The following is a 24,762-nucleotide window of genomic DNA, read 5'->3' on the forward strand; positions in this document are numbered from 1 at the left end:
TATTCATGCTATAGCTAACACAACTGTGAATATTTTGAATAAAAAAGGAGAAATTAAATGAAAGCAGATCATCATTCATACAGTGCTGCGGTGTGTCACCTAACAAGCAATGACGCGTCACCATGGAAACCATAAAGTGATATGTTCTAAATAACGGTCGCCTTAAACTCACGCTGGGGGGGTCAGCCAGAATATTTTAAACTTGCATGCGAAAGGGTTAAAAAAAAATCTATAGGGTATTTTGAGCTGAAACTTCACAGACACATTCAGGGGACACCTTAGACTTATATTACATCTTGTAAAAACTGGTTCTAGGGCACCTTTAAGGGCGCCTCCATTTATTCGGGTGATCTGAACCATATATTTGCATATTTCCATGTATTTTATGAAGTAAGTAGACATCCTATTCAGAAGTAATATGGGCAGTTTGCCAGTATTTGATTTTAATTCAACCTCTAATAAACACATTAGCTCCGTTGTTCTCTCGTGCTCCGCCTTCTCACGATAACGTAAAAAAAAAATCTTTGCGTGCCATAGTTTATACAGCACTGGTGGGAAAATTGCATTAATACACCTTCATTCTACATGTTATGTGGTTTATTTTGATAGGTGAAGTGTCTTTGTAGTGTTCAAGGCCGATTTAAAAAAAAAAAAAAAAAAGACATTGACCAATTTTTTGACTCTACTGAAAACGTTCCATCGCGAAATCAGCATAGTACCTCCACTGACCAATCAGAATCAAGCATTCCAGAGTACCTTGTAATATGTTAAGAAAGTGGACAATTCTTAATAAATGTTATACATCAAAAGTGCTTTAGTAGGCACCATTTGCTAAAAATTCTCAGTGCTTTAGCTGCCTTTACTTGAGTTTTACGCGGTGTGTTGAACCCACTGTGCTTCAATATTGTGTTCTTAAATTCAGTCCTTGGCAAGCTGTCAGCCCCATATGCAAGGACAGAGACATATTTTTCTCACTCAAACTCATGGAGTACTTAATAGATTCTGCCAGACTTTATCACATGAACAAAAGATGCAGCTAAGTCAGTACAAAGGAGCATGAACACCTTACAAAGACATGGCCGTGATGTGATAAATAAACATTTCTGATAAACAGAAAGTTCTGAATGTTTTAACCCTTGAAGACCCACTGTAGCAAAATTGCAAATCTTGTTTAAAAGCAATTAAATAATAATTTTTTGTTGTTGTTTGCTATACGTAACAGTAGCTGGTAGGCCTACTCTGAATTGTATCTCAGCAACATATAACATATTAAATATTGAATAGTATTAAAGTTGCGCAACAAGGTCGCTGCATAGCTACTAAGGGACACCATTTATATCACTTCTGGAACAAATATGTTTATTTGACCTGTAATATTTATATTTAATTATTTATTGAAAATGTATGACCACCCACCCACCAACTGCCTTAATATTTCAATATGTAACTGCCTTCAATATTTTTTCTCAATTCACAGAATGGAGCCTGAATAGAGCATTTTAAATGATTTTTGGCATAGCCCTATGAAAATTTAAATAAAGTCTGAGAACTGAACTCTTACTGGACCTCCTTGGCCAGAGCGACTGCATTGCAGCCTTCTAAGAATGCATTTTCTGGTCATTTACCAGGCAATTAGTGATATCTGCGAATATCTAGGAACTTCATAAAGTGGCACTCTGAGATAAGTATTTCCAAATCTCAGACAAATTTTAAACTTAAATGACCAACTCTGCAATTTTGTGATACTTTTTAGACACTTTTTTTGAAAGTGTAAAAAAGTCATAGAAGCTTAAAGGATGGTTCACCCAAATATGAAATTCTGTCTTGATTTACTCACCCTTACGTTGTTCCAAACCTGTATGAGTTTCATCTGTTGAACACAAAAGAAGATACATTATATTGCCAAAAGTATTGGGATACCCCTGCAAATCACTGAATGCAGGTGTTCCAATCACTTCCATGGCCACAGGTGTATAAAATCAAGCACCTAGGCATGCAGACTGCTTCTACAAACATTTGTGAAAGAATGGGTCGCTCGCAGGAGCTCAGTGAATTCAAACGTGGTACCGTGATAGCTTTCCACCTGTGCAATAAGTCCATTCGTGAAATTTCCTCACTACCAAATATTCCACGCTCAACTGTTAGTGGTATCATAACAAAGTGGAAGCAATTGGGAACAACATCAACTCAGCCATGAAGTGGTAGGCCACGTAAAATCACAGAACGGGGCCAATGCATGCTGAGGAGCACAGTGCGCAGAAGTCGCCAACTTTCTGCAGAGTCAATCGCTTTAGACCTCCAAACTTCATGTGGCTTTCAGATTAGCTCAAGAACAGTGCGTAGAGTTTCATGGAATATGTTTCAGTGGCCGAGCAGCTGCATCCAAGCCTTACATCACCAAGTGCAATGCAAAGCATTGGATGCAGTGGTGTAAAGCACGCTGCCACTGGACTCTAGAGCGGTGGAGACATGTTCTCTGGAGTGACAAATCACGCTTCTCTGTCTGGCAATCTGATATGTGAGTCTGGGCTTGGCGGTTGCCAGGAGAACGGTACTTGCCTCACTGCATTGTGCCAAGTGTAAAATTTGGTGGTGTGGGGTTGTTTTTCAGGGTTTGGGCTTGGCCCCTTAGTTCCAGTGAAAGGAACTCTTAATGCTTCAGCATACCAAGACATTTTGGACAATTTCATGCTCCCAAATTTGTGGGAACAGTTTTGGGATGGCCCCTTCCTGTTCCAACATGACTGTGCACCAGTGCACAAAGAAAGGTCCATAAAGACATGGATGAGCGAGTTTGGTGTGGAGGAACTTGACTGGCCTGCACAGTGTCCTGACCTCAACCCGATAGAACACCTTTGGGATGAATTAGAGCAAAGACTGTGAGCCAGGCCTTCTCGCCAACATTAGTGCCTTACCTCCTAAACGCGCTTCTAGAGGAATGGTCAAAAATTCCCATAAACACACTCCTAAATCTTGTGGAAAGCCCAGAAGAGTTGAGGCTGTTATAGCTGTAAAGGGTGGGCCAACTCCATATTAAGCCCTACGGATTAAGAATGGGATTTCATTAAAGTTCATGTGCACGTAAAGGCAGGCGTCCCAAAACTTTTGGCAATATAGTGTATTTTGAAGAATGTTGGTAACTATACAGTTGATGGTAGCCATTGACTTCCATAGTATTTTTCTTTTTCCTTCGATGGAAGTCAATGGCTACTGTCAACTGCTTGTTTACAAACATTCTTAATTTTTGGGTGAACTAACCCTTTAAGTTTACTCTAAAGCAAATGTGCTCAAATAAACATTTATTATTTTATTTTTTATACCAAATATGTATTTTCAAATCAAAACAATCTGGAATCTAAAATTGCTATAAAATCAAAGCCATATGTCTAAGTTGTGTTCCAAATTTGAAGTTGATATCACAAAAATTGAGCCTACTAAAAGGTTTTAAAGTACAGTTTCAATGGTAATGCAGTGTCCAATTTCAAAATGGATTCTACAGGATGAATTTTGAGTATTTGATAGGGAAAAATGGCAATAAAAAAATGTGCCAAGTGTCTACGATAATAAAGTATCATCAATACCAGTGTTTGGGTCTGTGGAGATTACTGATAGATTGAATGACATAAAATTTTCTGCAGCATCCTTCCCTAGAATTCTTGGAGACTGTGGCAATGGCAATGTTGTATGACATCATAGGAGTCCGTTGCAGCATTGAGTCTCATTACCTCATAAGATTAAAATGGCCATTAATGGCCATACTTAATGCCTCTGGATGTCAAAGAGGGCCTCATTATGAATGTTAGGGAATTTATGATTCGCATTCATTATATTTTTAAAAGCTGTTCTTTTAAGACCAGCTTTCCTTCACACCTCCTCAAATTACCCATTAATGTATTAATCAATCTTCTGTGGAGATTAATAGTCGACTAGACTTTTAAGCCACTTGAGACGGAAAAGCAAGCGAAGAAAGAGTAAAAATAGTTAGGTTCAAAGGTAACGAGAAGTAGAACATGTCTTTCAAACTTCTGCATGTTTCTGCTTTTGACCCTTCAAAAAAGTAGGCCACGAGGTAAGTCAGGTGAAAGAAATGATTATGTGTAGGATGAATTAAACATATTAAGCCAAAAATAAAGACTTTTCTCTTTCTAGTGAACCAAGAGTGAACATCTTAACTCAAAACATCTTGTTTGTATGTTGTAAATGACTCTAGGCTTGCCCCACATGGACATTTTATTGTGGGTCTTGCGTTTTATTAAAAGCCCCAGCTGGAACCATGTATAGTCCTCAGGCAAAGACAACAAGGAAACCTTTTTTTTTCTTTTTCTTTTTTTTTCCCTTCTTGGTAGAGATTTAAAATAAATGTGAGATAGTTGTGATTTTATAGAGAGAGGAAGATACTGCAGTGGCACAATAAACAACAAAATGAGTAAATTGACAAGTTGCTTTCACTTTGAACATGTTGAAGTATTTAAACTCTTTCATTATGGCATCATTTTTATTTGATGACCACACAGATGGAGGATGCACACTTAAACCCTATCATGCCGAACTAATGTGCATTTCAGCTTTGTTGATGTAGTGCAGCCTCAGTGTTAAGCCCATGCAAATCTTTCTTATTAAATACATGAAGTATAATTAATAAAATAATTATTTTTATCTTTTGTTTGTGCATCTCCTCCTAGCAAACTTTCATTTGCACTCAAAAATGATTTTTTGAAGCTGTTCACTTAAAGCCACATTTAAAGTGGTTTCTGATTCAAATGTGATTGCTTCATGTTAAATAGACTTGAAACAGTTAATATTTGACTTAATTTGATGTTTTCATTTTGAAATATGTTTCAATCAAGTAACTCAATCAAACAGGACTTTCACTTCCCATCATGCTTTGCAAAAGGGCTGAATTGAGAGAGTAAATGTTGAAATAAAGTGTTATTTTATGCCATTTTTAGTAAAATGAGAAAATGGAGGGACCTATTAATGTTTAATGTTGTATTATGTTGGTATTTAAAAGATTCTGTTTTGTTTTGGGGGTTACCTACTAAACAATAATCGTTAATTGTGGGATTATCTAAATTAGTCAATTTAAATAAAAACCAATTATTTAAGTTAAACTAAAATGATTAATTCAAGTTAAATGAACACCTTTGATTCTAGTTAGCTGTACATGGTTGATTCTATTGGGTTTTATTTGTTTCAATCACGTGGAAATACTGTCCATGATTGAATCATGTTCAGCCAAAGAGCTATTTTTTTGAGTGGATTGGTCAATGAATGATTGGTTTTTGAGCCTCCATCTATTCCATAGCATGTATTCCTCATTTATTGATTTATTTATTTATTTTGTTTAGAGAAGATGTTTAGTAAAAGATGAAAGTGAAATGCTATCATATTTAATCAATTACAATGTAACAGCATAATTTAAAGGCATGATTTAATAGCTAATTACTAATTTCATACAACTAAACAAAAATAATAAGCTTTTATGGAATTTATAGTTAATTCTTTTTTTATATATATATATTATTAGTCATATTTTTAGAGGTACCTTTCAGCAACTCCTTTTGCAAATCTTTGAGTTATTGAAGGCTGATGAGCAGTGCCAGAAAAGATGTCTGAAGATAATATTATATTTTTTTTTTGTTGTTGTTGTTTGTGGGCACGCAAATGCATGTCTCACATATGGAGGCTGCAGTCCACTGAAATGATACAATCCACGTTCTTTCTCTCTCTCTCTACCTCTTTTTCAAATTGTGCCACAAGGGACAGAAGTACTTTAATGAAATTGTTTTTTTTTTTTTTTTTTTTGCGGCTCTTCTCACACTGAATATGATTTGAACACAGTTGAAATGACTAATGGGAAATAATCTGCAGTCTTTCCGTGGCTCTATGACATTCGTCTTTTGGGGTTTATTACTATGGATATGTGTATTTGTGTGAGCTGCTCTGCTGTGTTGTATTTAATTGGATTTTTGGCTGGTTTTTGTGTTTGTCCGAAGGGTCAGCATTTGAAAAGTCATATTATGATCTCAAGTCTAATTTTACGCCTTATAGGCACTTTTATACATGCAGCTACAGTATTGCTCTTGATTAGACCTCCAATCTTTCTAATCAAGATTTTCTCAGAAAGTATTTTCAGATAAGTGCTTTAATAACATTTCAAGAAAGACATTAAATTAGTCACGGATTGCTCAGATACATGTAATATTCTCCATATATTAACACACTAAAAGCACTGGATGTTATGGCAACAATATGTGCAAAAAAAGAGAGCACACTCTAATCTTGAAGGCAGGGCAATTAGGCTTTTGAAAATCCTGTATCACTACAAAATAAGATCTTTCCATCCTGTAACTGACCAAGAAATGGCATTTTATGGAAATCATAAGACATACTGCGACCTATTAGCATCACTGTTATTAGTGGAAGAAAGTACCCTTACAAAAAAGATGTATACTTCAAGTTCATTTTATCATGTATCCTTAAGTAATGTTCAAGTATATTTTTAAGTATACTTTTTTTTGTAAGTGTACTATTTTAATACCGCTTGGGACTAAATTGGCCCAGTATACTTAGACTTTTCTGTCAGTACTTAAATGCAATTTTTGGTATATTTCTCAGAAGTACATAAAGTATATTTCTGAGAAGTATATAAAAAGTAGACTGAAAGTATACTTTCTTATTTTTTTAGTTTAAAAGAAGTATACTAATAGTACACTTGAATAAACTTTTTCGTAAGGGTATGTATACAGTTATCATCATAACTCTTTCTACTGAATTTCAATATTGTTTCCTATTTCTCAAGATTAGGAAACAAAGATTAGATGTGGCTCAGAAGTGGCTCAGAAGTAATGAGCTCAATAATGCAAAAATAAATGAACCCAGCCCTGGGGTTTCAAACAGGCCGCGCTGTCCTTGGATCAGAGAGAGTTGAGGGTTCAAATGTGATTTGTCATAGATAGTGAATGAGCAAGAGCACCGGCACAGGGTGAACACTGAACTTTCTCTTATAAGACACACTTGGGCTGAGTGATCTACTGATGATATATTCACAGCCATTTTGTTGGTCATACATTAAGCAACAATGTGAATAAATATTGTGATGAGGTTAATTAGTTTCCTAAGGAGAGTTTAATTATATTAGTTTCATGATTCTTCTTGATTTAAACCTCAGTAGCCAAAATTGTGTTACATTTCCATGAATCAGAATCACTAATGAATCAATTCAAAACTTTGATTCAGCAATTCAGCTCTCAGATGAGTCATTTGATGATTCAAAAATGTTGATGGTCATCTGCATCAGTGTTGTTATAGTCAGCTAAAGCAAAAACTCTTAAAAATCATTTTCATAATTGAAATAAATCTACAGAAATGAGAAATGTTGCCATGGCAAGTTACTGAAACTAAAACTGAAAAAAAAAAAATTATTAAAGCTATATCAAAATATTATCAAAATAAAAATGACAAAGGCACATAAAACAACTAAAATTAAAATAAAAAAACAAAATCTAAAATTGGAAGCTAATTCAAAATATTAATAAGTACTATAATAGTATATAAATAAACTAGATTTAACTAGATTTTAAATGTGGTTTATTTCTTGCATTAAACATTTTGAACCTAATTGACTGATTGGTTCAATAATCTAGTGAGGAAAATAAAACACCATTTAAAGTTATTTGAGAAAATATATCAATATTGACATATACAGTGGGTACGGAAAGTATTCAGACCTCCTTAATTTTTTCACTCTTTGTTATATTGCAACCATTTGCTAAAATCATTTAAGTTCATTTTTTTCTTCATTAATGTACACACAGCACCCCATATTGACAGAAAAACACAGAATTGTTGACATTTTTGCAGATTTATTAAAAAAGAAAAACTGAAATATCACATGGTATTCAGACCCTTTGCTCAGTATTTAGTAGAAGCACCCTTTTGACCTAATACAGCCATGAGTCTTTTTGGGAAAGATGCAACAAGTTTTTCACACCTGGATTTGGGGATCCTCTGCCATTCCTCCTTGCAGATCCTCTCCAGTTCTGTCAGGTTGGATGGTAAACATTGGTGGACAGCCATTTTTAGGTCTCTCCAGAGATGCTCAATTGGGTTTAAGTCAGGGCTCTGGCTGGGCCATTCAAGAACAGTCACGGAGTTGTTGTGAAGCCACTCCTTCGTTATTTTAGCTGTGTGCTTAGGGTCATTATCTTGTTGGAAGGTAAACCTTCGGCCCAGTCTGAGGTCCTGAGCACTCTGGAGAAGGTTTTCGTCTAGGATATCCCTGTACTTGGCCGCATCTATCTTTCCCTCGATTTCAACCAGTCGTCCTGTCCCTGCAGCTGCCACCACCATGCTTCACTGTTGGGACTGTATTGGACAGGTGATGAGCAGTGCCTGGTTTTCTCCACACATACCGTTTAGAATTAAGGCCAGAAAGTTCTATCTTGGTCTCATCAGACCAGAGAATCTTATTTCTCACCATCTTGGAGTCGTTCAGGTGTTTTTAGCAAACTCCATGCAGACTTTCATGTGTCTTGCACTGAGGAGAGGCTTCTGTCGGGCCACTCTGCCATAAAGCCCCGACTGGTGGAGGGCTGCAGTGATGGTTGACTTTCTACAACTTTCTCCCATCTCCTGACTGCATCTCTGGAGCTCAGCCACAGTGATCTTTGGGTTCTTCTTTTTCTCTCTCACCAAGGCTCTTCTCCCCCGATAGCTCAGTTTGGCTGGACGGCCAGCTCTAGGAAGGGTTCTGGTCGTCCCAAACGTCTTCCATTTAAGGATTATGGAGGCCACTGTGATCTTAGGAACCTCAAGTGCAGCAAAACATTTTTTGTAACCTTGGCCAGATCTGTGCCTTGCCACAATTCTGTCTCTGAGCTCTTCAGGCAGTTCCTTTGACCTCATGATTCTCATTTGCTCTGACATGCACTGTGAGCTGTAAGGTCTTATATAGACAGGTGTGTGGCTTTCCTAATCAAGTCCAATCAGTATAATCAAACACAGCTGGACTCAAATGAAGGTGTAGAACCATCTCAAGGATGATCAGAAGAAATGGACAGCACCTGAGTTAAATATATGAGTGTCACAGCAAAGGGTCTAAATAATTAGGACCATGTGATATTTCAGTTTTTCTTTTTTAATAAATCTGCAAAAATGTCAACAATTCTGTGTTTTTCTGTCAATATGGGGTGCTGTGTGTACATTAATGAGGGAAAAAATGAACTTAAATGATTTTAGCAAATGGCTGCAATATAACAAAGAGTGAAAAATTCAAGGGGGTCTGAATACTTTCCGTACCCACTGTATAAAACATCATTAAAATAATTTAAATTATTAGTATTATTATTCCTCTTTTGGCTTTTACACAAAGGGCCCTATTTTAACGATCTAAACGCAAAGTGTAAAGCGCACGGAGCAGGTGCACTCAGGGCGTGTCCAAATCCACTTTTGCTATTTTAACAACGGAAAAACGGTCCGTGCGCCGGGGCGCATTTTTGAAATGGGTTGTCCCTATTCTCTTAATGAGTAATGGGCGTAACGTTCAATAAACCAATCAGAGTGTCATCTCCCATTCCCTTTAAGAGCGAGATGCGCTCGCGCCATGGCGGATTGCTATTTACATGGCGGAATTTGTTAAGTGGCCAGTCAATCTTTCAGTCGTCTGCGTTGGATGCAGGCTTTCAAATAGCTCCGCGCGATGAGTCAGTTAATATATATGTGTGTGTATTGGCACGATTGTTCAATTAATTAGCCAATTTCGTTCATCATTATAAGTAGTAATAGGCTGAATTTAAAATAGGGAGCCTAATTCTAATACACGCAATGACTATTCATCATTACATTTTTATATTTATGTAGCCTACACAATAATATTCTTTTACACTGTAGTCCTTTTGTTTTTAATATTTGGCATGTTTGTGTGATGCGCATCCCTGTGTGTAATAAGCAAAGTCAACGCGCGCTGTGGACGCGCCCAGAGGCGCAATTTCTACCAACGCGCTCTAACAAAAAAAATATTGCGCCATTGACTTTAGACTTAAGACCAGGTTTGAGTTGGTCTATGGCGCAGTCTATTTTCAGCTCCTTAAAATAGCAATGCGCCGGCAATGCGCCTGAACACACCTCTTTTTTAGACCAGCACGCCCATGGGCGCACTAACTGGCGCAAATGCATTTACTAATTTAAGGACGTGGTGCTGAACGGGAAAACGCGAACGGCGCCGGACGCAAACTAGCAAACACACTTGCGCTGCGCCTTGCGTCGCATTGCGCCGGGTGTATTATAGGGCCCAAAAACTTCACATCTAAAATCGACTAAATTATCACACATTCAGACATCATAAAAGAGACTCTGTTCAAAGGCAGCAGTTCAACAAGAGCAAAACTCACTGGAAGGTTGGAGCACTTTTCGAAAGCAACCTTTTTCCTTCTGTTTGAAACTTCTCTAATTTGCTCACTCTTTCATGTTTGCTATGTGAAATATAAAGCAGGAGATCTTGTGCACAGCAGCTGACCTCTCGTTGTTTGGAAGACACAATGGGATAATTGGAGCCTTGGGCCGGATACTAGTAGAGAAACAGCATGGTTTCACTGACAGGTTGAGCCTGACATATGTCTCACTTAGCGCTTCACTCCTGACACAATACAAGCTAATTACTACATATTTCTGCTCCTAATTAAACCTCACTAATATGATCTAATTACAGCTCTGCCCACGAGGAAGTGAGGTTAGTTTTACATTCCTAAATAAAGACAAATGCAGTCTAGGTAATAACCTTGGCCTATAAATTGTAAGTATAAATGATCATCCACTATTTAACTTGGCTCTAAACCGCATGTTGTGCTACTGTGTAATAACTGAAGTTGCTAAGGGTTCAGCCAGGCAAAACTTATTAGCACACTAATTAGTTAAGTCATATTTACCACTGGAGGGTAATAAGTACAGTTTGAAACACTTATTGCAAGATATTTTCTTTTTCACATACAGTAATTATTTTTTTTAAAATGAGTATTCAGTATTTATTTTATGGTGGAATAATGTCTTAATAATTACTGAATATGACTTTAAAAAAATATTACATTGAATGCTTGATTCTGATTTGTTGACAAACATTCTAATGTAATTTTTTTTTTTTTTTTTTTTTTTTTTTTTTAAACAGCTCCATATCACTTCACATCAGTGTTTTTCAGTTATTTCAGTAAAGGTCCTTACTGCATACAACATCAAAAGAACCAAAACCCACAAAGATACTGATAAAGCAAACTTTATTTTTTTTTAATAATTCATTGGCCTGTCATCAGTTATTCCTCAGATATTCTTTTCCCTATACAGCCGGTGACAAATATGTCATTTATATTGTATTGTATCGTGAACATCTTGAAGGTAAAGGTCAAACTCAAAGGTTGCTAATCGAATGCTGCATGATTCTGTATCAGGGTTTTGAACTCGGCTACAGAATGAAAGGAAATAAACATCATCTATTATGCTATTACTGTTTTTTTTTTTTTTGTTTTTTTTTTTAGCATTCTAGACTGCATCTGTTCCAAGTATTTCTTTTGAGTGACTTGAAGTGCTTGTGTTTTTTGCTATGATTCTTCATTGCGTACATAACAGCTCACATTTTTGTTTAGGAGCACTTGTTGTTCAAAGTTAAAAGTGAATTGAAAGTTAAAAGTGAATTAAGATTTATAGATGCTAAAAAAGATAATCCATGTGGCCTTTGAAGTCAATATATTGTTAGTTTTATTTACATACCGCTGAACAAAAGTCTATTGGCTTACAGTTGCCAGTAATGCATTTTGCAAAATCTGTCTGAGGTAGATTTGACTTTTCCAGGTGTGTGCTAATGCACACAATAACAAATACGTGAGGGCACATGGCTCATGAATATTTAATGAGTTACTGGACACTCTCAGAAGGTTACCCAGCAACATCTGCAGAACACAATTAATATTCACGCAGTATCCTTTAATTTCACATTGGGGCGTACATATAGGATGCCATTTTCAATGGAGCAGAATGCACTGTTGAAACATAATTTGCATATAAAGGAGGATAAATTTGGGAGCTTTTATTGTTGATACCTGTATTATATCAATCAATAAAATTTACCAGTGCGGCCAAATAATTTTCAATGGCTAATGTTCATGCCATAGAGCCCTGCATATGCTGTTCTATCTCTGTGAAAGAAGTCGGTGAAAATAATTTCAGCCTCACTAGAAGTTCATTTCAATTGTAAGTCATGGGTACAGCTTGTGTCAGCCAGTTTGACTACAAGAAAATCAAAGCTCACCCTCAGGCTGCTCCAACGTAGTCTCGCAATGGTGGAAAAAAGCTGCCATTTTCAGCCATCTTAGCTGTTAAACACAAAACATGGCTTTATAACTAAAAATCAGATTCCCTTACTTTTGCAAATTGCAGTTTTTCCGAGAGCATTCTCTTGAAGAATCTGCTGTTTTCACATTATCTCTGCCTGAAACTTGAGTTACATCCCTTTTCTCTAGTTTACTGATCATTGTTTTTCGCCTCCTCTTAAAGGGGATAAAAATGAAATTACTGTCATCATTTACTCACCCTCATGTCATTCCAAACCTGTATAACTTCTTTTTTTATGCCACACAAAATAAGATATTTGGCAGGATGTCCAAACTGCACTTTTCCATTCGATGAAAGTGGATGGGGACCAGGGGCAGCCATTGTAATGAGCTTAAATGTTAAAAGAGATTACAAACATTAATATTTAGACGAAGAGAGAAAGATTTCATCCATTTCATCAATTTGACGATTCTTATTCTCATGGGTAGGAAAGGCTGCATTTCTTTTGTCCTCGTTTTTATCAAGTAATTACTCCAGTCTTTGTCTGTAGGTTGACTCATTGGGCAGTATAGCTTTTATTTCCTTGGTTCCTGAGTTGAACTTGAGTATAATTGAGATAATGATGATTGTGCTCCATGCATATTGCTAATTTGTATTCACAGCGATTTGTTTAATCCATTTAAGAAGAAGTGCTCATGACAGCAAGGTCACTTGAGCCGAGTAAATTCAGTCGTCTCAACTGTAATTAACATCTTAACAATGATGGCATACAATGTGCTGCCATTTTTCGATTTCTTAAAACTGATAGCTGCCAAGTCATCCAGTGCTACTTCACAAAGTTTTTTTTAATTTATTGGCCATGCATGAGCATTTCATTTTACTCCAAAAGTGCATGCAGCTGAACTAATGTGTCTGTTTTATTATCCTGACATTTTCATAATCCGATATTTTAATTAAGTTTTGGTCAGTGGGTCAATGACAAATAACACCAGAAACTGAAAATTCTTTTGAAAATCTATAGTTTAGTTCCCTTTGTATTCATATTTGTTGGTTTTGAAAAACATGTATTGCTTTTCAAGAAAATTTCTTATTGAAAAGCAAAAAAAAAAAAATGTGTTGTTTTATCCATTAAAAAGTAATAACATTGTACTTGAATACATGCCAGTTCATGAAACATTTTCAAATATATTTTTCAAGGTTAAACTTTTTTTTTTTTTTTTTTAAATACAAATATAATGAATTATTAATTCATTAATATCATTGTTTTGGGGGAGTCGCATCATGACGTTTTAAAGTCTGAACTGACCTTGACACAGGGTCTTTTTTCCCCTAAAAAATAATAAAAGTCTTTCAGACTACTTAATAAGGTTTTCATTTCAAGAATTTAAATTGTTTTTCTTCATTATGATACTTAAACCCTTATTTGACTTCCTGCCCCCCAAAAATAATGATTTTTTTTTTTTTTTTTCCAAACATCATAAAAAGCTGTATTCAAATTGATGCATGTTTGATTTGCATTTATGAAATGTAAATTTTTTAAATAAAAAAATGCATCCGTACCAAAGAGAGCATCATGTCATTGACCCTGTGTCAGTTCTAAGCTGAGCATCATGGTTTTGTACAGTAGCAATCATCTTTCGTCTTTTTTTGCTCCCTACAGAATGAATACACGTGTCCCAGACCGTTACCTGGAGCTTGGATTGGAGACATACCCACCATACACTAAAGGGAATGTTTTGTACCACAAAATAATCCACCGGCAGAAGATTTGTGCCTAGCTACATTTCATCGATAGCATCAAGCTTTGTTCTCATGATACCACTCATGCTGTCAGTGCTTCTTTAATGGATTGTGCTGGATATTACAAACGGACATCTGAGAGACAGTCGGAACAGATGCCTCAGATGTATATTTTACTAAAACACATTTGGATGCCTCACTTTGTACTTTAACGCACCTGGATACATGTGTCAGGCGGAAGTCGTCTCCGGTGGGCCATATGGAGCAGGGTTATATAGTGCTCAATTAAAGAGCAATGGAACATACCAATGAAAGCTATCCAGCCTTTGATGAATCGTCCAGCGTCATTTGACGTCTGTGTGAACCTATACATAAACTATAAACTTTGTTAATATACCCTCAAATTTAGAACTCACTCTTTCCTTTGTTATTTAATGTAAATCCTTGGAAAATTTGTGTATCAGAATAACTAAATAAAATGACTGAGTTAAAACCTTTATATTTGCTGCCTAATACTGGATTTGTTATGCTTTGACTTTCTGCAAACCTCATTGTACAGTTTTATTTGAGGAGATTCTCAGATTTACATGCCCTTCATGATGGTAAAATAATTCATAGTGTTTTATGGAATAATTTAAACATGGAACATGACTTCTGATCTCACTGTCAACACTGACTCAGTGTTTGAAATGTGTGAGTGTAAATATGTAGTCTCATTTTACTAGAGAGTGTGTAAGCAAATGCCAAGATCTGAACATAGAGAAATCGTTTTAAGTGCTAGTTTAAAGGCAAAGTGTGTCATTTGGTGCCCCTAGTTGTGCAGAAATGATACACTTCATCTTTAAAACTGTATGTGTGATGGAGAAGCAGGGTGCGATTTGTGAAAACCCAGAGGGGGGATGTTTTGAAAAGTTTGTTAAAAACCACAGTGGAGCTACTATTTTTGGCAGCTGTTAGAAACATTTTTACAAAAAAATTCTGATTTAACTTTGAGATTTGAAGTATTAGATAGCTTATATATTTCAACACTACAATGACACTAATCATTCTTAATTTCTGATAGAAATGCAAAATCAATCAGTAGTTATTAATAGAATAACGAGACACAAACCTTTACATTCAATCGCGTTTGGTCCCATTTATTTTTGATCACAGTGCATACACATACAAACTTTTAGTCCAAAAGTGCACAAATTTGTAGAAATACACGTTTACCTCAGATTTCATTAGCTAGAATATAAGCCGGGCCGTACGCAGGGTTTCATAATTACCAAGGTCAGAAAATGGGGTTTGCTAGGGGGGTACGGAGGCATGCTCCCCTGAGGAAATTTAGATTTCTCTGGTGTACATATGTGCATGTTTAACCCTTTGATGCACAAGCTATGAAAACCCCTTCTAATGCACAACATGGGTCAAAAATGACCCGTATTCATTTCCTATGTAATTTCAATCAGGCTTGAGTGTTTCTTTGCTGAATATTTAAAAGAAAAGTGTTTTATCATTCATTTATTCCATGTATTCCTTAAATATCTTGTTTTTGATTGTCAAAAATCATGATGTTCATTTTTTCTTTCTTACTTTATAAACAAACACACCTTTTGTATTTCTACAGCAATTTTACACACATGGGTCAAAAATGACCCATATAGAAACCTTTGCAAATTTTCACAAGTAGGAACATATTTACTGTAGACAACTATTCATCTACCACACGTTTCACGTCTCAACAATGCTGCTTTTGTATATTTGATGGATGAAAGTCATATTATATTTCATATAATAGGCTATATATTATATTTCATATTTTTTATTTTTTTTCATAAACCAATGCTACTGGTCACCTTTTACATCTATCAGTGTTTCTGAAAATTAACATTTTGAACAAGGTTTCTGTCCAACAGTGAAAATATATAATAAGTGTATCGATCAACGGTTTGATGTGTATTTGAAAATATTCTTGTGCTTTTGAATTTCTTTATCTAGAGTGTTAGTATGGCTGGTCCTCAACAGAACTGAGGTGGATGATGACATCACTGTAAAAAAAGCTAAAAGTATACTTTGCGCACAGTCGAACACAATTTAAATGTGTATGTGCAAGTTACACATACACAGTTACAGAAAGCAGGCGGAAATGATAAAAAGTTACAAAAGTCTGTATGCTGACCCTCACGTACGCTTAAAAAGTGAAGTATACTTTGGCCTTTAGAAGGAAAAAAAAAATTCATTCAAAAAGAAAGGAAAAATTAAAATAAGGATTTGTTTATTGAGTAATACCTGGAATAATGAATGATGAAATTAATTTATTGTAATATATGCGATATAGAAAATAACTCATTCAGGTCACTTTAGACTCATGTTGTATATGTCCAAAACTGTTACTTTTCAGGATCACTGACAGACTTAAAGGGTGACCAATTGCATTGATTTATGACAAAAAAATTAAAAAGTATGAAATATGTAGCCTAATATATTAAATATAATAAGACTTACATCCATCAAATATACAAAAGTAGCCTTGTTAAGATGTGAAATGTGTGGCAGATGAACAGTTGTCTGCAGTAAATATGTTCCTACTTGCAAAAATTTGCAAATATTAAAGATTTCTATATGGGTCATTTTTTACCCATGTGTGTAAAATTGATGTAGAAACTGATAAAAATTGATGTTTATAAAGTAAGAAAGAAAAAATAAACACAATTATTTGTAGAAAATCAAAAACAAGATATTTAATGAATACCTGGAATAAGTAAATGACAAAATACATTTCTTCGATTCAGCGAAGAAACACTCAGTCATGATTGAAATAACATAGGAAATGAATATGGGTCATTTTTGACCCATGTGTGTAAAATTGATGTAGACATACAAAAACTGTGTTTGTTTATAAAGTAAGAAAGAAAAAATGAACATCATGATTTTTGACAATCAAAAACAAGATATTTAAGGAATACATGGAATAAATGAATGATAAAATACATTTCTTTGAAAGATTCAGCAAAGAAACACTCAATCATGATTGATATTACATAGGAATTGAATACGGGTCATTTTTGACCCATGTTGTGCATTAGAAGGGTAGTGATACAAAAATGATTTTTATTCAAAAAGTAAGAAAGAAAAAATGAAAATGAGGATTTGTGATGTTAATTGAGGAATACCTGGAATACTGAATGATGAAATTAATTTCTTGCAAAGATATAGAAAATAAAAACTCAGCCGGGTCATTTTTCACCCATGTTGTGCATCAAAGGATTAAGATGTTTTAAGGCCAACAAATTGGATAACAATAGCTTTAAAACCATGTCAACAAATACATGCATGCACAGTTTTGATGCAGATTTAATCGCATGTTTGGTAATTTCATGACTTAACTTACAACAGAACAACAACGGTCATTGCTCGTAGTTTATTTTGCTCTTTATTTAAGCTATAATAAAGCAATTATAAAAAAAATAATTCAGCAGAGGCAGGGATACAATGACCAGAAAGGGGGAAATCCCCACCATCCCCCCCCTACAAATCGCACCCTGTGGAGAAGGGTCATAGAGAGCATGTGTGTGAGTGTATTGGGTATTGATTTGTTCAGGTTCCACCTGCCCCTCAATCTTGAAATGTTGCCATTTGAAAGTGTAATTTACTTTTATGCTCCCCCACTTTAATTTAATAATTACATTTTTGTAACAAACTGTATGAAATGTACACCACCAAGTTCTGTTTTATAATGAGAATGTTGTCAAAATCAATGGTGAGAAATATACATTTGTCAAATGGAAATTAGTATTGATCAACTTATTCAATTTTTATGAATTTATTATTAATACTTTGTTTAGCAATATGGATTTCCCCAGAAAAAAAAAAAAAATGAAAATAATACAGAGAAGAACGGAGTAGGCTCAACAAATCATTTTTCACTTGCTGAGCATTTAAAGCTCATTTGTACATTAAACAACTGTAATTAGGTGTAATTCAGATCTAATCACAAATATACACTACCAATACACTACCAATCTGTATTTTTGAAAAAAGTCAAAAATTTAAAATAACTGTTTTCTAATTTATTTTCAATTGTAATTCCTTTGATGTCAAAGCTGAATTTTCAGCATCATTACTCCAGTTTTCAGTGTCACAGAAACTGCTCACTGCTCAAGAAACAATTCTTATTATTATCAATGTTGAAAAAAGTGGAAAAAAAGAAGAAAGAAACCAATACTTTCATTTAACTAGGACACATTAAATGACAGTAAAGACATTTAGGTATCATTTTAAAAAAATATTTCTATTTAAAATTTTTTTTTTTTTTTTTTTTACATTTTACTAAAAAATGTATCACAGTTTCCACCAAAATATTAAGCATATAACTGTTTTCAACATTGATAATAATAAGCACCAGTAATAATTAAGCAGAAAATCAGCATAGAGTGATTTCTGAAGGATCCTGTGACGCTGAAGACTGGGGTAATGATGCTAAAAATTCAGCTTTGCCATCACAGGAATACATTGTATTTTAAAATATATTCATATAGAAAATAACTATATTAAATTGTAATATTATTTCACAATATTACTGTTTTTACTGTATTTTTGATTAAAAAAATATGCAGCCTTGGTGAGCATAAGAACGTTTCAGGTTACGCATGTAACCATGGTTCCCTGAGAACAGGGAACGAGATGCTGCGTAAAGACACTAGGGGATGGCTAGGCTCCACATGAACTGGTGTCTGAAACACATATCCAAGCTCGGAAATATCATATTGACCGGCAACAGCCCATGACATCATCACAATGCGACCCGATAGTATATAAGGAGTGCCCAGATAACATGTCATCCACTTATCGTCTGAGGGGACTGTAAGCAGGCGGGCCCCGATGCATGGCAAAGAGACGCAGCGTCTCCTTCCCTGTTCTCAGGGAACCATGGTTACATGCGTAACCTGAGACTTTCCCTTTCGAAAGGGAACTCAGCGCTGCGTAAAGATGCTAGGAGAACGATATACCCATGCCGCCATGCTGAGGTGAGTGCATGCCAACGCAGTGGCAGTGACAACTGTCAGAATCCAGCTAGACCCACTCACCCTACAGGTCACATCTAGGCTGTCATTGACAGTGCTCCCGGCCATCAAAGCCTCAGCTATAGGCCTAAAAGCAGCCTTCATATTTACATATGAAGGCCTGGAACCAACAGATTAGAAAGGGCACAAAGCATTCAGCACATGCTCTTACCACACACATGGATTTTAAAAAGAGCACAAAGCACTCTGCTCATGCTCTTACCATACACATGGAATTAGAAAGGGCAAAAGCACCCCTTTTACCATGCACAGGGATTTTAGAAAGGGCACGAAGCACTCGGCGCATGCCCTCTTCTCCACAACATTTTACTTCATACAGAAGGGGTTCCTTTAAGGACCCCCAGTCAGTCACTTCTCAGGGGTCACGGTCACCCTAAATACCGCCAGGGACACTGACCCAGTTTCTAGCTGTACTAGTAACTTAATCTGCCTATCGCCTGTCTGTTTCTACAGAAACAGAGTCTCCGATGCAGAAGTCACATGAAGAGAAATCCAGAAAGAGGGACTGCAAAAGGGCTGTAACCAACTCAGACCGGATCTTAGAGACAGGCATCCTGGAGAGCAGGACTTAACAAAGCGCTATTGACCCTTGCAATTGAGGGGAGTATATCTGCTCGATCCTAGGATCTACAAAACACCTATGTTTCAAGGCGTTAAGGAGGCCGTGGCGTGCACTCTAACAAATGGGGACCCCTGTGAGGGGAATGCTCACAGCCTAGGGGCTGATCTAATCGGGAGGCCTCAAGAGAAGCCTTCGACCTATGACCAGCTTAGGGAGTTAAGTACTCAAATCTACTCTCAGAATGAGTTGAGTCCCAAGCTCGACCTATGAGGTTGACCAGGCTGTAGGCTAGGAAAACAAAGGTGAACAGAATTAGCCAAGTCAGCAACACGTAATAACATGCGGTCTCAGGAAGGCCAGATTAAAAGGCCAACCATCACATTGCCAGCAAGCAGAGTACTTCAGTAAAAGCACCCTTTTTACAAACATGCGGAAACATACCCCGAGGAGGCCCACTTGGGCCTACTACTGTAGATGAACACGGCCATCAGCTTGTGACACCCACTAACAATAAGACCTTGCTGACAGATACCCAACGATACCAAACCGCAGGGGACTCGCATCAGGGTGGCCTACAGCGGTCAGCTACCGGGTATCAAGTCTTAACTGGCAGAGAAAATACCTGCATTGTGTAAATTTCGGTTCCAGGGGCCTCTAAGGTCACCCACCTCAAACACACTGGCTGAAAATGGTCAATGCTAGCTGCCATGCACCCGCTTAACGGGGGCTGGTCTTCAGGGAGGCCTGCAAAGGCCAACAACCTGATAGCTAGTTGTCTGAGGCCTTCAACACTGGGGCTCACCCACATGGAGGCCTGCTAATATGCAGGGAGGCCTGTTAGGGCCAACTACATGATAGCAAGACTCGCTAGCTGTCTAAAGGCCTGCAACCCTGGGGTTCACCCACAGAAAGGCCTGCTAATACACAGGGAAGCCCGCTAGGGCCATCCATCTAATAGCAGACTCGCTAGCTGACCAAAGCTTTTTTTTTTTTTAGCTGCCAGTTACCCACATTGCTGGGGACTCGCCATAGCGATGATTTCTGAAATCAAACCTACGTGCTTCTACCAGAGAACCCATACTGACGTTAAAGGGTTAGTTCACCGAAAAATGAAAATTATGTTATTAATGACTCACCCTCATGTCGTTCCACACCCGTAAGACCTCCATTCATCTTCGGAACACAGTTTAAGATATTTTAGATTTAGTCCGACAGCTTTCTGTCCCTCCATTGAAAGTGTAGGTATGGTGCTCTGTCCATGTCCAGAAAGGTAATAAAAACATCATCAAAGTAGTCCATGTGACATCAGTGGGTTAGTTAGAAGTTTTTGAAGCATCTAAAATACATTTTGGTCCAAAAATAACAAAAACTACGACTTTATTCAGCATTGTCTTCTCTTCCGGGTCTGTGTATATCCACAGTGACGCTGCTTCTTCTTCTTCTACGGCGGTTGGCATCCAGCTTATTGGTTCATTACCGCCCCCTTCTGCTCAGGACTGTGATGCGATTAGGACATCCGCGACATGCACGCCTACGCACCATTTTAAAAAATATAGCAATACCAAAATACAAACAATGTAGAATAGCTTGAATACAGCATGCGTCTCCCTCAGACTGTAAACGAAGCTCGGGCGCACTACATAACACGTCATCAGCGTCACTGTCCGGAGCAAGAGACTGGGGCTATCTAACAGGAAGACCTATCAGGGCCTGACTACCTGCCAAACGCCTCTGCTAGCTGTCGCAAGACCCAAAGTGCTGGTGACTACTCAGAAGGCGACCTACTAGGGCCAACTATTCGGAGCATGCCTTATTGCTACAACATCCACCTGATGAGGGCTCACCACAGAGAGGCCTGCTAAGGCCTACTATCTGATAAAATACCCCAAAGCTACCAGAAACCCATTTCATGGGTGCTGCACACAGGGAGGCTTGCTAAGGCCACTACCTGACAGCACATATGCTGGCTGCTAGGAGCCCAACATGGTGGGGACTCACACTGAAGGGAGGTCTGTAAAGCCTACTGCCCTATAGCAAGTCTAGTAGCAAAAATAGTGAATAAACTGCGCCTAAGCCTGGGACCTATCACATTGCTTACAAGCAGTGTACTCAGTAAAAAGCACCTTTTACCCTCTAAGCGAAGGAAGTACAACATATGCCAGATGCCCTGCAGGAGGCTCATTTGGGCCAACTACTCCAGACAAACACAGGCGTCAGCTCGTGGCAATGCTCGGGCTACAAGGGAGCGTACTAAATGACCAGCCCGAAATGAAGGTCAAATACTGCTCAACCTGAGCCACAACGGTGAAGGGCAGACAAAAACCAGAGCAATAAGTGAAGGACTCATATAAAACCTTGTATTTAACAAGGGAGTATGGTTCGCATGACCCTGAGAATGCTACAGGGTGAAGGCATACCATAGCTACTCCAAACACAACAGAAACAGTATCTGCGCTCAGTCCTAGGGGAATGGGGGCCTGTTTCCTAGAAACGGCCACACAAGATCAACCTAATGCTTGAACATCAGTTCAGTGGTCTTAGAATAGTCAAGCTAGGGCCTAACAGTAACTAGCTTCTGAAAAGCAGGGCCAGAACAAAGAGCAATTATTTCTGTTTGCAAAGAAAAAAGGCCTAAACCGCCTATTCTGCCTTTACACCAGCCTGCATTAAAGAACCCCACTGCAGGAGGGGGCGGGCCTTGGCCGAATGACTCTCACTGAGAGGAGGCCAGCGCTAGGGATGCACCAAAGGCAGAAATGTAAGGCAGACTGCCCAAAATTCCTAGCACTAGGCCTAGGCCAGCTATCAAGGTGACCCTAATGAGGGCCAGCCCAAAGCATAAATCTACCTGGCACGAGTGGGACCGGACCACCAAGCCCAGACGCTGAACTCTCTTCCCTCGAGAAGAGACCCAGACAAGAATGGAGCGTTCTTAAAGGAACGCGCTCACAGTTTACATAGGCAGCTCCCTCGAGAACTTACCATGCGTGCTCCTCCCCCAGACAGAGAACGCACAGCTTGTGTGTGTGATCTAGTATCAGATAGCGAAGACACGGATCCACACACTTAATAATCCTCTTTGTGCATTTCATTTTGCCAGATAGTGCTTCACACAAGACAGTCCCTGAAGATGATTAGAGGATGACATGTTATCTGGGCACCCCTTATATACTGTCGGGTCACATTGATGATGTCATAGGCTGTCGCCGGTAAATATGATATTGGTGAGATTGGATATGTGTTTCAGACACCGGTTCACGTGGAGGCGTTCCCCTAGCGTCTTTACGCAGCGTTGAGTTGACTCACTCTTTCATAAAAACAAAATTTTATATCTTAATTATTAAAAATTTTGATTGGTAGTATAAAGTTAATAGGTTTTTATTTCAGAGCTTATAGAGCTTCAGTTTGAGTCTCAAACTTTGGCATTTGCTATTAAGTTTGTATGACTAAAGGGGCTGTTCACACTGACCATGATTTGCAGTGACAAAATCACCGTAAGTCATTAATTTTCAGTAAGTGTTGGCAATTTCTGCCAACATAGGCGACGACATGGGCATTTTTTTCCTATTTGTGATTAAAAAGCTATGGCCAATTACACACAGCCAGCAGCATCATCTACTAGCGGCCAACAGTACTGCAACCTTCAGCTATTAAAATCTGTCATTGTGGGCACAAGTTAGTAAAAGAAAGTTCAAGCTGCTTGGCTGCACCCGCATGCTCAAGGAAATGTCCTCCCATATATCACATCTTTGAATGCTGTCAGATCAATATTGACCTCATAACCCTGAATGAAAGCCTCTCCGATTTGTGCCAGCCCTGCCCTCTCCAAACAAAGAAAGCTCTGGAAGTTCATCCAGGCATGTCATAATTATCACTAAATTATGCCATTTCTCAAGAGGGGGCTAACATGAAGAATTTGTCCCTCATCAAGTCCTCCAGGAACATGTCAAGCTGTCTGATATGAGGTCCAGATGGCAAATCAGCTCCGGTGTTTTCCTACAGTGTTGTATCTCTCCCCTTCTCTCTCTTGCCTGCCTAAGCGACAGCTAAACAGACACAGCACTGTGTTTGACCAAACTATGCCCATGAATTATTCATCAGCCCCCATCCTTTCTTGTTCAGAAAGGAGTCTTGACATTTTGCCCAGTCAATGGCCTCCTACTGGAAGAGTGCTGTGTTTAGAGGACCTGACTGCATCCGAATATTGGCTGTTGCATGCTCTATTAACCTCAATCATGATAACCCAAGAGTGCTCAGGCACAAATGACCAAAAATCATTTTTGTGAAATAGCCCAAATGAGTTAAAGTGCAATATGTGTTAAATGTCAGACAAAACCTTGGACTAATACTAATTAAAGGGTTAGTTCACCCAAAAATGAAATTCCTCTCATTAATTACTTACCCTCATGTCGTTACAAACCCGCAAAACCTTCGTTCATCTTCGGAACACAAATAAAGATGTTTTTGATGAAATCCGAGATGTTTTTCATCTCCTATAGAAAGCAACAAAATTATCACTTTCAAGGTCCAGAAAGGTACTAAAGACATTGTTAAAACAGTCCACGTGACTACAGTGGTTCAAACTTAACTGTTTTAGACTGTTTTAGACAAACTTAACTGTTTTAGACTGTTTTAACAATGTCTTTACTAACTTTCTGGACCTTGACAGTGGTAAGTCATTAATGACAGAATTTACATTTTTGGGTGTACTAACCCTTTAATAGTTCCAAAAATGGGCTTGCTACTGCTATTAGATACTGTACACAGACATGCTGCTGTGAGCATGTAAGATATACTGCTTCTGCATGAACAGACATATATAAATCCTGTAGCAGATCTAGGCAGGTGGAGCTGGGGGAGGTGGGGAGTTTCAGGGGAACTCTGATAGTAAGCTACAGGACTAACCTACAGCGAACACTGAACCAGACCATTTAAATGTTGAGCAAGCAGTCTCATTGGCTACAGGATTTGTGCTATGTGGTAATGGTGAGATAGCTTGCAGAGTGCATGTAAAGGACATATCAGCCTGTGCCATCTAGAGTTTAATGACTGAAATAGATATAATGTATAATG

At 37.7% G+C, this 24,762-nt stretch overlaps 1 protein-coding gene across 2 annotated transcripts in view; it reads left to right on the top strand.

Annotated features, from left to right (window-relative positions):
* The window catches only part of lrrtm4l1 (leucine rich repeat transmembrane neuronal 4 like 1), a 47,758-nt gene extending 33,201 nt beyond the window's left edge, over window positions 1-14,557 (top strand). For both annotated transcript variants that reach the window (XR_007182714.1, XM_048176321.1), the window contains exon 3: window positions 13,979-14,557. Coding sequence is in view for 1 of the 2 variants with exons in the window: in XM_048176321.1 (XP_048032278.1) it covers window positions 13,979-14,044 (66 nt within the window). In the remaining variant the exon portion in view is untranslated. The remainder of the gene's footprint in view (window positions 1-13,978) is intronic.
* The last annotated feature ends 10,205 nt before the right edge of the window (window positions 14,558-24,762 follow it).

The sequence above is a fragment of the Megalobrama amblycephala genome, linkage group LG2 (assembly GCF_018812025.1).
Source record: "Megalobrama amblycephala isolate DHTTF-2021 linkage group LG2, ASM1881202v1, whole genome shotgun sequence".
Classification (NCBI taxonomy): Eukaryota; Metazoa; Chordata; class Actinopteri; order Cypriniformes; family Xenocyprididae; genus Megalobrama; species Megalobrama amblycephala.